Source organism: Manis javanica, chromosome 17 (genome assembly GCF_040802235.1).
Source record: "Manis javanica isolate MJ-LG chromosome 17, MJ_LKY, whole genome shotgun sequence".
NCBI classification, from domain to species: Eukaryota; Metazoa; Chordata; class Mammalia; order Pholidota; family Manidae; genus Manis; species Manis javanica.
The window spans coordinates 5,237,190-5,251,295 of record NC_133172.1 but is presented as its reverse complement, the minus strand read 5'-3'; the positions used below and the strand labels follow the sequence as shown (position 1 = coordinate 5,251,295).

Below are 14,106 nucleotides of genomic sequence, written 5' to 3'. Positions count from 1 at the left end.
TCCTTGCCATACTAATAAAAATAATAGCAATAAAACAAAGAGCATTTTCTGTGTCAGGTGTAGTTCTGGGGTGCTACAGTATTTAGCCCTTCAGAACCCCACGGGGTGGGCCTTATAGCTTACATATGGCTGCAAATTGGACTTTCCCTAAGGAATAGGGTCCATGTCTGCTCCCCTTCAATCAGAGTAGGTGTGACCAAGAGAAGGCCATGGAAGTGACCCCGTGCCAGTTTCAGCGTCTAGACCTTGAGAGATTGGCAGATTTCACTTCCTGTATCACAGAGCACTCCCTCTTGGAACCCAGCTGCCATGCTGTGAGGAAGCTCAAGCAGTTCCATCAAGAGGAACCATGACCCCTGGTCAGCAGCCCCAGCCAGCCTGCAAAACTGAGCCACCCTGGACGTCCATCCTCTGGCCCCACGTGAGCCACCCAACTGATGCTGCATGGAGAGGCAGGCTGTCCTTGCCATGCCCGGCCGGAATTTCAAATTTAGGAGCAAAATAAGTGATTGTTGGTTTGAGCCACAGGTGTGGGGGCAGGCTGTTATGCTACAACAGACCATCAGCACACAGCATTCTTACCAAGTCCACCTGCCGGAGGAGGAAACTGAGGCTTGGAGAGAAGGAACTTGCCAAAGGTCCTCCCAGAACCAGGGATTGGCCAGCCTGGGATCTGAACCCAGGGCCCCCGGGTCCAGACTCTTAACCACTACACTAAGCTCTTACTATTTCCATCAGCCATATGAGAAGCTGAAGCTGAGACGGGATGTAATACTCTCCAAATCTCACATGTGGTTAATGGAGGGTTTAAAATCAGGCCCAGCTCATCATCCCCACGCTGGATTTTGACTGCTTGCTGCTTGTCTGCCTCCCTGGCCAGAACCAGAGGCTCCAGCCTCATACCCTCCTGTGTTCTGACTCTCAGCAGGGGCCTGGCACCCCCCAGTCCCCAGCAAGAACTTGGCAGATGAAAGTCATCTTCTCTGCCACCTCACTGATATTTGTCTTTGAAGATTCAACCTAGATGCCATCTCCCTTGGCAGTCTCTGGCCCCAGGGGCCAGGTCAGGTGCCCTTCATGGGCTCCCAAGGGCCCAGGGCTACCTGGCTTCCAGCACACAGCTCACAACTGCCTTTGCCTAAGCCCACCCCACTTCAACATGGAAGCTTCTTGAGGGCAGGGACTGGATGTGATTCACCTGAGTCCCTGGTACAGGGCCCAACACACAAGAGGCTTAAGTAAATGTCTGTTGAATGAATCAAAGAACAGGTCTCTGGGGAATGAGGTAACAGAGACAGTTGCTGGGAGAGGCATAGTTTTATTGCTGAGTTCCAGGCAATGGGCTCAAATCTGCCCCGTCTTCCGCAGTTTGGCCACCAGGTCTTCCGTGGTCTCCACCTTGACTCCAGCCGTGCGCTGGGGCGGGTCCTCCACGGTAACCACAGAGAGCTTAGAGGTCAGGTCCACGCCCAGGTCTCCGGGCTTGATCACCTCGATCTTCTTCTTCTTGGCTTTCTGCACACGGGCAGCCATGGTTCACAGGGCTGCCAAGGCCCTGCCCATCCTGCAGCCGCCTTCCCACAACTGTGACATCTGCAGAGCCACTCCCACTGGCTGAACCCTCTGGACCTAACCACTGGCCAGGACACAGGCGGCCTCCTGTAGGGCCACACCGGGACAATTCCTGGTGGCTAGGGCGTCCTGGGAAGCCCTCCTATTGCAGGAGCCCTCCTTCAGCCAGTGGCCTCAGGAAGCCCCTCACTGGCGGGAATGGGCTGGCAACTCGGCCTTTTGGCAGAATCACTCCATGGACTTTCTGGTAAGTTGACCCGCTGAACCTGCCTATTGGCTGAGATGACCCACTGAACCCGTCCTATTGGTTGGGAATGACACACCGAACCCTCCCTATTGGCTGAGATAACATACCGAACTCTCCCTATGAGCCCATCCTACAGGCCATCATAAATAGTGAGCTCTTCCCGTTAGCCAGGAGACTCCATGACCCTTTCCTAATTACCCACCATGACCTAAATGATTCCCTCTTGTTGACAAAGATTATCAGGGGAATCCCCCCAGTGAACCAAGACGACCTAATAAACCCTTCTCCTTTGGTCAGAATTACCCTATGAACTTTTCCCATTGGTTGGAATGAAGGCTTCCTGTTGGCCCAAACAGCCCCCAGACCCTCCCTCTGGGGCAGAAATGACTCAGTAAACCCCCCGTTAGCCAGAACGACCAGGGGATCCTTTCTTGGGATGAGGAACCCCTTGGGCCCTCTGCCTCCCACCTGACCACCAGGGAGCCACTGGGCCTGCGATGCACCCCCAGTTCCCAGCCCTGCAGGACCCGTGTGCCAAGCGCTCACCATGATGTTGGGCAGCGTGGCGTAGCGGGGCTCGTTGAGCCGCAGGTCGGCGGTCACCACCGCGGGCAGCTTCAGGCGCAGCGTCTCCAGGCCCCCGTCAATCTCCCGCTCCACTTTCACCTTGTCCCCTTCCAGGGTCACCTGGGAGGCGAATGTGCCCTGGGGAGGGACAGTGGAGTGAGTGTAGGGAGGTTAAGTCAGGGCAGGCCCCCACGTGCCACTGCTGAGCACCCGCGTGGAGGAGCCAACAGGCTTAGGAACGGGACCTGCTGACACCGAGCTCAAAGACGGGGGAAGCCCCAGAAAGGGAGTAAATCAAAGTTGAGGGAAGGGTGTCGTTACTTTCACTGGGAGCGAGGTACAGTCCTAACATCTGAACCTGCCATGTAGGTTCCTACCTGTTACAATTGACCTTAATGGTAACTACACGTATTAAGTCATGAGATCCTCATAGGAACTCCAAAGTAAATGCTGTCATCCCCACTTTACAGATGAGGAAAACGGAGGCAGAGAGAGGCTTGAAATGTTCTCTCTGCCAAAAATGTGCTGGTGAATCCCAAAGCTGGCAGCACGGCCCTAGGCTCCACGTCCAGCTTCACGACCATCACTCTGTCCCCAAGAACAACCCCGAGGCCCCTCTGCTGGGCCGATGACAGAGCCTCTGTGCTCACCTTCACCCCAGAAATGTGCTCTGGGACGCCATCGTCTGGGCTCAGTGCCCATCTCCGGCCAAGGCCCCTCTGCCCCTCTGTCCCAGTCCACCTCCTGACATGTCTACGCCCTTTGCCCACCCATCCTATTCTCTCCAGTCCCTCACTGGATAAACCTTCAAGTCTTAGGTGACATGTTCCACCATTCCCAGTCTCATGTGAGGGCCCGAGGGCCGAGCTCTGGGACTGCACGGTGAATGTGACCAGCAAGGCCCCGGTAGGAAGACCGCCAGAAACCAGGCAAACGCACGCCAGCCGCTAACGTGTGGCTTCTGAGCACATGGAATGTGGCTAGTGAATCGAGGGATGGAATTTTTCATTCCATTTAATTTAAACTTAAAAACCAGTAAGTTAAAAAAAAAACAGTAAGTAAAATACATTATCATGATTGTAGTAATGGCTTCATGGGTGTATATGTGTGGCAAAGTTTACCAAATGGTACCCTTTAAATACATGTAGTGTATTGTAGGTCATTATACCTCAACAAAGCTGTTCAAAGATGATACTCAGGGTAGATACCGGGAAACTTTTAAGTCCGTTTGGAACAACTCAGGCATGTGAATCTACTTTTGCAACTGTGAATTTCAGGAATCTAAGTTTTTCTGATGGAAAGTAAGCATATGAATTGAGGTGTGTTGTAGATATAAAATATACATTGGATTTTGAAGACTTTGTACAAAAAGAAAAAAGAAGGTAAAATAGCTCAATTTTTAAAATATTGATTACATGTTGAATAATACTATTTTAGATCCATTTAATAATAGAAGTACTATTAAAATGAATTCTGCCTGTTTCTTTTTAGTTGTTTAATGTGGCTATTTTTAAATTACCCATGTGGCTTGCATTTTTAATTGACTGTGACCCAGTGGGACCTGGAATTTGGGAGGGGCGTGAGTATTTCATACAGGGTGGGCAAGGAAGGCCTCTCTGAAGATGTAGTACCTGAGCAGAGGCCTGAAGGAGGGAAGCAAGAAAGCCATGAGGCAATCTGAGGGAACTGCATTCCTGGCTGAGGGAACAGCAAGTACAAAGGCCCTGAGGCAGGGATGAGTTTGTGTGGTGGCTGAGCAGCAGGGCTGGTGAGGATGCGGCACACAGAGGCCCAGACAAGACCTGGTGTCCTGACTGGGTGCACCTCCCTCCGGCCTACTGGAATAGCTGTCCCACTGTGCACCTGTCTCCCTCCAGAGGGCAGGGACAGTGTGGCTGTGTTCTGAGCCCCCAGGCCTGGCCCCCTGCCAGTGCTCCCAACTCCAGCCTCACCTGCGGCCAGTCCAGAAATCCGGCTGTCATCTGCCCTGTCTGGTTACAGTCATCATCGATGGCCTGAATGGGAAAGAGAGACTATGTAATGTACCATTCAGGCCTTTGTCTGGCTGGGGAAGGTGGAGGGTTGGCAAATGTTTTCTGTAATGGGCCAGATAGTAAATGTCACTGTGGCATTCCAATAAAACTTTATTTACAAAATCAGCAGTGGCCACAGGTCATGGTATGCTGACTCCTAGTCTAGAATGGTCCCATCCTCTCACCTGGGCCTGGAGACAGTCACTTGTCCAGGGTCCCATGAGGAAACTGGCAATGCCTGATGCCAAGTCTTTCCCAGTGTATAAATCATCACAGAGGCCTTCTGTGAGCCAGGCCCTGGGCTGGCCACACTGGACAACTATATGAACAGGCTCTGCGCCCATGAGAATGTTCTCTCCCTGGACCCCAGTGACTGGTTTGGAGATGGGCACATGACTCAAGCTGGACCACTGAAGAGTCCTGGGAGCTTTGCTGGATCCCATAGGAAAGGGTCTTTTTTTTTCTGCTGGCGGTCGCTAGGCTGGTGGGATGTGAGCCTGGAGATGCAGAGAGCGAAGCCACGACAGAGAAGCAGAGCTCATGCATGTCCCTGGATCACACTGTGCCTGAAGCTCACTTACATGAGATAAAATAACTGCTTTTTGGCTTAAGCCCATTTCAGTGGAAATTTTGCCACCTAAAACAAAGAGTGTCCTGACTGGTTCAACTGGCACCTCCCCAGGTGGAGGCCCTTAGTCCAGGAATTGTCCCTGACAACCAGGGCAGGCAGGATATCAGAGTCTGGGACCTGTCAGCAAATGCAGGGGGCTCCAACAGGCCATGCTGCCGGCATCCCTGACCTAGAGAACTGGTGTGAGGCCTGGTCCCAGAGCACCCCCGCCGTGGCTCTCTGGTTAGGCCCTCTGCCTCAGTGTCCTGATTCATACTCTGACTCCCCTGCTGTTTGTCATGTCTGTTTTCTACTGTTTGAGTCAGGCGACACACTGAGTGACCTACCTGGACCCATCAGCCTGCGCTCTCCCCGGGGGCTGATCTGCCCCTCTTACTCCCTGACCTTCTTCCCCACCTTCCACCCCGAAGCCCCTGCCTCTTGATCTCTCACCTTCCCTCTCTGTCTGTGGCTCTTCCAATGACTCTCCTCTGCCCTGTCCTCAAATGGCATGGGGTGGAAGGCCACCCAGAGGAAGGGTGCCCCTGGGTCTCCGGAAGGAACAGTGGAGCCGAACGCATAGCCGCCCGGCTGGGTGCCTGGGACAGCCAGTGCTGTAGCTGCACCCTCACTCCAGCTCCCTCTGTTAGCCCCCCTGCTCCCCACTCCTGGCCTCCAGTCTCGCCCCATCCAGTCCATTCCTCATGGGGTCTCTCTGCACCTGGGGTGCTCACAGACCTCCCATGGCTCCCCAGCACCCTCCAAAGCCCCAGGCCTTTGTTCAAGCCCAGGCCTCTGTCCTGTCCCTGATGGCCCCCTGGGCTCTTTACCTCTTCTGACCTGTTTTCCCCTCTGTGTCTCCAGGACAGACCCTGGCCCCATCCCTACCTCTGCCCCAGGCCTGGGTCCCTTGCAGCCTTGGCTCATGGCCTCCCACTCCGTGGCAGGGACTGGGCACATCTACCTGCTTGCCCAGTAGCACCAGGTCCACCTTCTCCTTCTCTGCCAGCTTGGCCAGGACCCGGGCCACCTGCAGGGGACCCAGGCGATCTGCCTCTGCAGCTGGCACGTCCACGTGAATGCCTCTGTCCGCACCCATGGCCAGAGCCGTGCGGATGGTCTCCTGCCAAGGACAGAAGGGGCTTGACTTGGGTTCTGGCCCAGGGGGACCCAGGAGCCTGGTCCCAGTCCCTCCCCTAGACCCAGGAGTCCAGGTCCTTGGCCCCCTTCCCCAGACGTGGGACTCAGGGCCCCAGCAGCCCCCATCGGGACCCCGAGCACCTGGCACTGGGCCGGCCCACAGCTGACAGCAATGATCTCCTTCACCAGCTTCTTCTCCTTGAGCCGCACAGCCTCCTCCACGGCTATCTCACAGAAGGGGTTCATGGAGTGCTTCACACCGTCTGTGACCACACCCGTCCTGTCCGGCTTCACCCGGATCTGCCAGCCAGAAATGGGCAGGGTCAGGGGGCGGAAGGAGAGAAGGCGAGGGCCGTGGTATCACCCCTCACACAGGCTGGACAGGGACAAAGGGGCCCGGAATGGGGCAGGGCCTTGCCCAGGGTCCCACAGCTCCAGTGACGGTGGGGTTAGAATTCACGGGTGGATGGAGGGTCACCCTCTCCTTCTCTCACTCAGACACTGGCTGAGCACGAGGGACATTTGACAAGCTCATCCTATTCTGTCAGCACCCCTGAGCCTGAAAGAATGTTTCCCAAATCTTTAACACAAAGAGAAATACATTGTACGATACCAAGTGTATTATAAATACATAGCATATATTTACATGTAAATATACATACCACTGCAATGTGAGGGCTGGTGAACAATACCTTCTCCCATTGTATACACCACCCCTAACGTTTTCTATTCTTGTTTTTTAAATGCCAGCCCTCCATTGGGATTGCATGACTGTCGTGACCCAGTTTGAAAATTATATGATCAAAGCCTACCTCTTCCAAACAAGCAACCCCCACTCATTCCTTTCCTCCCACAGTGTGTCTTTCCTGAGCACCTACTGTGCGCCTGGCCCTGAGCTGGGTTCTGCAGGTACAGCCTGGGGCAGGGGAGAGAGGCCTGCAGGGGTGGGGCGTGACCACTCCCATCTCCCTCTTTGCTTCCTGGGGCTGATGTGCCAAAGCACCTCTGCCTCCGTGGCTTAGTGCCTCACAGTTCCGGAGGCCAGAAGTCCACTCAGTTTCCTTGGGCTGAAATCAAGGTGCCGGCAGGTCACAGTACAGGTGTGCTGTTCCTGTATCTTCGTTTTCCTCTCACATGGCCTTGTCTGTGCGTGTGGATCTCCCTCTGCCTCTGTCTCGTGAGGACTCTTCAGATGGCGTTTAGGGCCCACCCAGGTAAGCCAGGATCATCGCCCCATCTCAAGATCCTTAACTCAGCCACATCTTCAGAGACCGTGCTTCCACACGAGCTAACATTCACAGGTTCCCTGGATCAGGGCCTGTCACAATCCTCTTGGTAGCAAAAGAGAGTATTATTATTGCCACTGGGCACTGAAGGAGTATCCTGCAGGAGCCCTGTGCTAAGCAATTATCCCAATTTATTAATCCTGGAGACAGCCTGATGAGGGAGGTGCTGTCACTGTCCCCCATGGGCAGATGAGGAAACTGAGGCTCCAAATTGAAGGAGCTGGCCTAAGGCCACATGGCCAGGCAGCGGTGCCCCAAGTGCTCAAGTCCTTGATACAGCACCTCACGATTCCTGAAGGAGAAGTTGGGGAGCTCTGAGAGAGAATGATGGGAGCCTAGTGTGACATTGGATGCTATCAGGAGGGCTTCCCTGAGGCAGTGGCACTTGAGCTGAGACCTGAAGGATGAACTCCTGTTGAGTAGGTGAAGTGTGAGCAGAAGTGTTGAGGGTTTGGGGTGGGGTGGGGGTGGGGGGTCAGTTAGAGCATGTGCAAAGGCCCTGAGGTTTGAGGAGTCTATGGAGGCCAGTGTGGCCAGGGGAGCAGCGTACAGCCAGTCCAGTCTGGGTTGTCATGAAGAACACAAAAATGGATCTTCAAGATGTCCTCACCCTCATCCCTGGGACTATGAATGTCACCTTAATGGCTAAAGGGACTTTGCAAATGTGACTAAGTTAAGAACTGAGAGAGGGAGTTCATCCTGGGTCGCCTGGGTGGGCCCAACATAATCACAAGGGTCTTTATAAGTGATGTATGGTGAGGGAGTTATTGTCAAGGTCAGAGAGAGACTGGAAAATGCTATCTGTTGCTCTGAGGATGGAGGAAGGGCCATGAGCCAAGGAATACAGGTGCCTCTGGAAGCTGGAAAAGGCACGGACACGGATTCTCCCCTCGCGCCTCCAGAAGGAGTCAGCCCTGTGACAATGGCATCATAGCTCAGGAGACTCACCCCAGACGGCTAACCTCGGAACTGCTAAGAGAACACATCTGTGCTGTTTATAGCTACTAAGTCTGTGGTTACCCATCAGAGCAGCCTCAGGACACTCACACGACTGCACAGGGCCCAGCAGGCCATGATGGAGAACTGGGTCTCAATCTGAGAACAGTGGGTAAAGAGGTAAGTGGCCCACATGAAGTTTTCATAAGGGTGCTCGGCTGTCTGGCTGAGAAAACTAGAAAACTGGCAAGGGCGGAAGTTGGGAGACAGCTGGGCAGTGGTTAGTCATTGAAAGAAAGCATGACAGTGGCCCAGAGGGCGGGTGCAGCAGAGGTGGAGAGGTGAATGGCCTGTGGAGGTGGCACTGACATGGCGCTGACGGGGAGCTAGGGGCGGCAAGAGGGAAGAGCCATGCGGGACTCTCAGGTTCCCGGCAGCCACAGCAGTACAGGCCGGGGAGGAAGCTGCCCTGAGAGGCCCGTGAGAGATGCCCAGAGCACCGTGCCTGGGCGCCCGTACCATCTGGCCCTGGCCCTGCTCTTTTTCTCTTCTCCCGTGTGGCTGCCACCAAGGGCTTGGCCAGAGCAGGCCCACGTGGCAGCCTGGCCCAGCTGGGGACATGAGGACCCTCTCTTTTACTCTTCCCCTGCACCCCTCTCTCTGGGGCTGGTGGATGAGGCTGACCCTCCCGTCAGCAGGGCAGAATCAGAGGCAGGAATTTGGGATTTGAGCAGGGCCTTCCCGATCTGGCTGTGCCTCGTGAACTGGTGACATTAAAGGGGGGAGGAGGAGGAGAAAAACAACAACTGTCATTTTCTGTCACTGTCATTTCATTTTTAAAAAGTCATTTTAGCCAAATATAAGACTGAAACTGCAGAACTGAACCAACTTACAGAAATACAAGTGGAGCAAATACTGTGAGTCCATGTTTCCTAAGCATGTGCACATATTCCCCGGAATTTCCCAGACTCGACCCCTGCCTCAAACCCCTCACCCAATTCCGCTTTCCTTTGCCATCTTACTGAAACCGCATCCCTCCCAGCCAGCCCCTCTTACTCTGTGTTTCTCCCCATCACGCTGAGCTGCCCCCCACCTCCCAACCTATGATACACTGTACTTTCTTAGATTTATTGTCTATCTTCCCCCTACCAGAAAGTCAATTCCCTGGGGACAGGGATTTATGTTCATTTTGTCTGTGACTGCCTCCCCAGGGCACTAGAATGGTGCCTGGTACATTGTAGGTGCCCAGTAAAACCTCCTGGGTGAAAACTTGAACACTTGACCTCAAGAGTAATGCACGTGTCCATTCGAACACATATAAACAGCCTGGAAACTCAAACGTGAAAGGCCTCTGTTTCATTAAAAAAACAAAATCCAAGATCGGAGCTTCCCCTTTGAACAGGAAAGGAACCCCCCCTCACTAAAAGTAAATCCTGTGCTGGCGTCAGTGAGGTGCCTCAGGCCTGCTCCTGCCCGGGCAGGGCTCCTGACACCCGCCTAGAAGGGGCGTCCACACCAAGGAAACATGCCAGCTCATCTCCCTGGCAGACCTTTGAAGCTTGAGTTGATTTCAAGCTTCTCTAACACTGCTTAGTTAAATCACATAAGTTAGGAAGCAATGTTAGGCTGGAAAATCAGTGACTTTTTTTTTAATGTTTTATAAATCCAGGGGGGAGATGACTCAGTGTTAAACTTCCCAGCTTTCTCTTGGAGATGCAACATTCCAGCCTTCACCAGAAACAGTCACGATGCGGACAGGCAACGCTCCCAGGGCTTTCTATGTATTAACTCATTTAACCATCCAGAGCCTAGCAGGTTGGTTATCGCCGCTACCATCCTCATTTTGCAGATGGGGCAACTGAGGCACAGAGAGGCCTTGCCCAGGGTCACACAGCGAGCGAGTGAGTGGCAAGACCACAGTCTAACTCCAAGTCTGTTTGGGGGACCGTGAGATTCTCCAGGATGCTGTTTGCCCTCAGAGGTAGGAGGGCCCATCATCTTACTTGCTGCCCATTATATCCTAGCACATTTTCATAAAGTGATTTCTGACGGCCCTTCCTGAACCCCAGACACAGCTCAAGGGCTCCTCTTTGGTTCTTTTCCTCTAGTCTTTTCCATCAAGCAAGTCACTGGGCACGTGCCAGGGCTCCGGGCAGGGCAGAGAGTGACCAGGACACAGAGTGAGTAGCATAGGCAAGGCAGAGTGGAGATGGCGGCGAGGGAGTGAGGCCGGCGGCAGGTCCCTGAGGTGGGAGTCAGCACTCTGAGACCCCTCCTTCAGAGACTGTGGGTGACTGCAGGGGGCCCAGGGGAAGGCAAAGGGCCCTGTGCTCCCAGGACAGAGGGAAGGCATGGCTGGTCAGGGTTAGGCCCAGAGACCCAACGGGCTTTCTGCGGCTTCACGGGCCCATCCTTGGGAGGTTCCTCTCAGAAACTGAATACCAAGTCATGAATACAAAATTGATCCAGCTTCTCCCCAGGCCTTGAAGGAAACCCTGAAGGTTAAACTTCCTCAGCCTCATGGAAAATATATCCCTGGCCGGCACCGAGTGCCACTGGGTTACCAAATGCCTATTAATACCCCACACATACAATCACAGGCTCGCTGTGTTGTGAATAAACGAACTTCCAGTACTATTACTAATAACGATATTCACTGGGTGCCAGCCAACACCTATCGTGTGCCAGGCATGTCCTAAGAACTTATTTCATCTGCACTATCACCTAGTAAAGGAGGCACATTAATTATCCCCATTGTACAAAGGACAAAAAACTAGGCTCAGAGTGGTTAAGCAGCTCCCCCAGGGGCACACAGCAGGAAGCAGACCCAGGCAGCAGAGTCCACACTCAGAATCCCTCTTAGAGTGTACCCATGGTCTCGGACAGCAGTGACGCCATCACAGCCTCCCGTTCCCACCCTGGGGCTCAAATCTGGAAGGGAGACAGGAACTGAAGCAGTAAGTCGGTACATTATATCGAGGATTGTGAAGTGGTAAGAGTTTGGGGAAATTATAGCAAGGAAGGGGACAGAGACTATGGAGGCTGTGAGTTTAAGTTAGTGTCCAGGGAGGGCCTCACAGAGAAGGTGACGTGACGTGTGAGCAAAGACTGAATGGAGTTCAGGGAGCGATGCTGAGAACACAGTGGGTCAGACCCAGCACTCCCCGACAGAAGCTGCCCATCTGGGGTTGGGAGCTGACATCTGGGTAAACAGAGGATCCCAATCCAGTGTGGGGAGGCCTGAGAAGGGCAAACCCAGGGGCTGCAGGAGAGCCCAATGAACACATCAAGGAAGCCCAGGGGGCCTTCCTGGAGGAGGTGATGCCACAGAATCACTGATACAATCAATAGGTGAGAGTTAGGCAAGACAAGGGAGGGATAAGCCCCAGGGTGGCAGGTGGGACAGGAAGGGTGAACAGGCAGTGGCAAAGGCCCAAGGCAAGAAGGAGCCCAGTTTGTCAGGAATGTATGAGCAGGCCAGGAGCTGTGCAAGCACAAAGCTTGCTAGAGAGACAGGGCTGTGGTGGCAGGACAGGGCCTGGGCCACACCATGAAGGATCTCGAAGGCCAGGCTGAGGGGCTGGGACTTTGCCCGGAGGGTGCTGGGAAGCCACAGGAGCAATGAGCAGGGGAAGTGCAGGGGAAGCTCCAGGTGTAGCAAGAGCCCTGAGGCTGGAGCGAAGGGCTGGAGGGAAAGCCTGCGAGCTGGGGAGCTGGGGTCCGGGTGGAGAAGATGAGGCCTGAACTGCTGGGGCCGTGAGGACGGAGGAGGGAATGGGCTGACAGAGAGGGCGGGAGGGCTGTGGCTGAGAAGCGACAGGCTACCGGGAGCCAGGGGAAGGGAGAGGGTGCCCAGTCTCTGGCCCGGTGAGCAGATAGTTGGCAGTGTCTGAATCATTTACTTCTTCAGAAAGGGCCATTAACAGACACATTTGCAGCAAGACAGGATGCAGTGGGCCCCGTGGGGAGGTGGGGGCAGGCAGCACCAACATTCTGGAAAAGTGCAGCAGCTGATTCGCACTTCCCAGGTTGTTATTCAACACACACCCACGTGCCGGGCCCTGTGCTGGGCAGCGCTGGGACCCAGAGCTGAGTCAAATGTGGGCCTGCCCAGTAAGAGGGACAGTTCCAGCCCCCCACATCTCAGGCCGAGGAGACCAGCTCTGGAGCAGAGGGGGCCTAGTGGGCTAAGGAGCCCAAAGGAACAGTCAGACCAGGGAGGAGACCAGGAGAGTTTGGTCCCAGAACCCCAAGAGCAGCGTGTCTCAAAAAGGCTGGAGGCAGCACCCTGCCTTATGTTGCCAGGGCTGAGTGGCTGTGGAGTGTAGACACAGAGATGGGAGCGGGACTTGCCTGCATTACAATCCGGACTGCCGCTACCTAGCTGGATGGTCTGGCAAGTAACAGAAACTCCACGGGCCTCAGTCTCCTCACCCGTCCAATGGGATTAGTAATATCTAGAGGATATTGAAAGGACTGAATGGGTCGGTCTCTGTCAAGGACTCAGACGCTGCCTAGTGGTAACAGTACTAACTAAAGGTGAGCTGTTCACTCACATTTAGTCAGGGTCACTGAAGTTTCCGTGCCCGGATCTGGTTCCCGGGCCCCGTCCCCAGCCTACTTCCCAGGCCGGAAGGGGCCCAGGTTTCATCCACCCCAAGGCCTCTAGCACGTGAGGCCCAGTGTGGGACAATGCTGGGGTCACGGAGGTGGGCTCCCAGGCAGGGACAGACATGGATGGGCAGTCACCACCTTCAGTCTGATTTAGGCCAAGGATTGAGAACCTGGCCCGAGGGACTGTGTCTGATGATTCACTTCTGTCTGGACTAGCCAGGCCCTCAGAGACGTTGCCCCCCAACCCCGCCACGACCCCTTAGCATGGAGAATGTAAGCCATTTCATTTCACAACTCAGTCAGACTGGCTTTCATCTCTAGCAAAAGCTTCTCCCTCCCTCCCTAGCTAGTCTCTTCGCTCACCCTGTGGCTACGTGCGATGATCGTGGCTTGTAGGTTCCCACAGCCCCTCGTCTGACCTCCCTTACAGCACCCTGCCTGACCTGTAATAGTCACCCGAGTATGCAATGCAACCGAGTGGGAGCAAGCCTGGCTTGTGTGCAAAGCACTAGTTGGGGTAGGAGGTCGTAGAGACCAGAGAGAGGAATCTCGACTCCGACCCTTCCTAGTGACCCCTCTGTGCCTCAATTTCTCCATATGTTAAACAGGGACCGTGACACCTCCAGCAGGTAAGAAATAGAGACCATAACTCGCCCTGCACACAATTATCAAGACAGTGAGTCGAGAACTGGGGGAAAGGGAACGGGGTCGTGACCCCAGAAGGGTCAGGTTCGAGTGAAGAGGGATCTGATACCAGAGACGGCCCTTGAACTTTGCCCTCAGGTGTGACTGACGTTTGGGGTAAGAGCGGCAGAAATCGGAGGTACGAAAAGACACCCAGACATTTGCGTGCTCGTGGCCCCAGAAGCACACGGCCAAAGGGCCCAGGGAGGTGGGAGGGGGTCCCGGTCACCTTCACGGCGAAGTCGATGACCCTCTTGACAGCCACGAGCGCGCGCAACTCCGCCATCTTCCTGCCGCAGGCACCTGCCGGCACAGCCAGCACGCTCTGCCTCTCGGTCCGAACGGCCCGCCTCCGCCCTTCCCAACGCATGCGCCCCGCGCTGCCAGCCAGTCAACCACGCGGTGCCTCAGAGAGGA

At 54.6% G+C, this 14,106-nt stretch overlaps 1 protein-coding gene across 2 annotated transcripts; it reads right to left on the bottom strand.

The window, feature by feature from the left end:
• Positions 1 to 1,302: 1,302 nt before the first annotated feature.
• ETFB (electron transfer flavoprotein subunit beta) lies at positions 1,303 to 14,074 on the bottom strand. 2 transcript variants are annotated; one of them, XM_037025650.2, is made up of 7 exons: positions 13,919 to 14,030; positions 12,745 to 12,848; positions 6,311 to 6,469; positions 5,994 to 6,152; positions 4,339 to 4,401; positions 2,366 to 2,524; positions 1,303 to 1,515 (listed from the first exon to the last, which is right to left on the bottom strand). In XM_037025650.2, exons 2-7 carry the CDS (start codon positions 12,748 to 12,750, stop codon positions 1,345 to 1,347), a joined length of 717 nt encoding a protein of 238 aa, XP_036881545.2. In that variant the 5' UTR covers positions 12,751 to 12,848; positions 13,919 to 14,030; the 3' UTR covers positions 1,303 to 1,344. The 2 variants fall into 2 exon arrangements, with proteins under 2 accessions (XP_036881545.2, XP_017497636.3); XM_017642147.3 differs by lacking the exon at positions 12,745 to 12,848 and having other exon boundaries at positions 13,919 to 14,074.
• Between the last annotated feature and the right edge of the window lie 32 nt (positions 14,075 to 14,106).

Bases quoted from the DNA above. Each gene is read 5' to 3' on its own strand.
- ETFB (XM_017642147.3), bottom strand. From the start codon at position 14,059: ATGCGTTGGGAAGGGCGGAGGCGGGCCGTTCGGACCGAGAGGCAGAGC. The intron at 6,153-6,310 runs GTGCTCGGGGTC...TGTCCTTGGCAG, and splicing joins GTGGGCCGGCCCAGTGCCAG to GAGACCATCCGCACGGCTCT. The intron at 4,402-5,993 runs GTAGATGTGCCC...TTTCCCATTCAG, and splicing joins TGGTGCTACTGGGCAAGCAG to GCCATCGATGATGACTGTAA.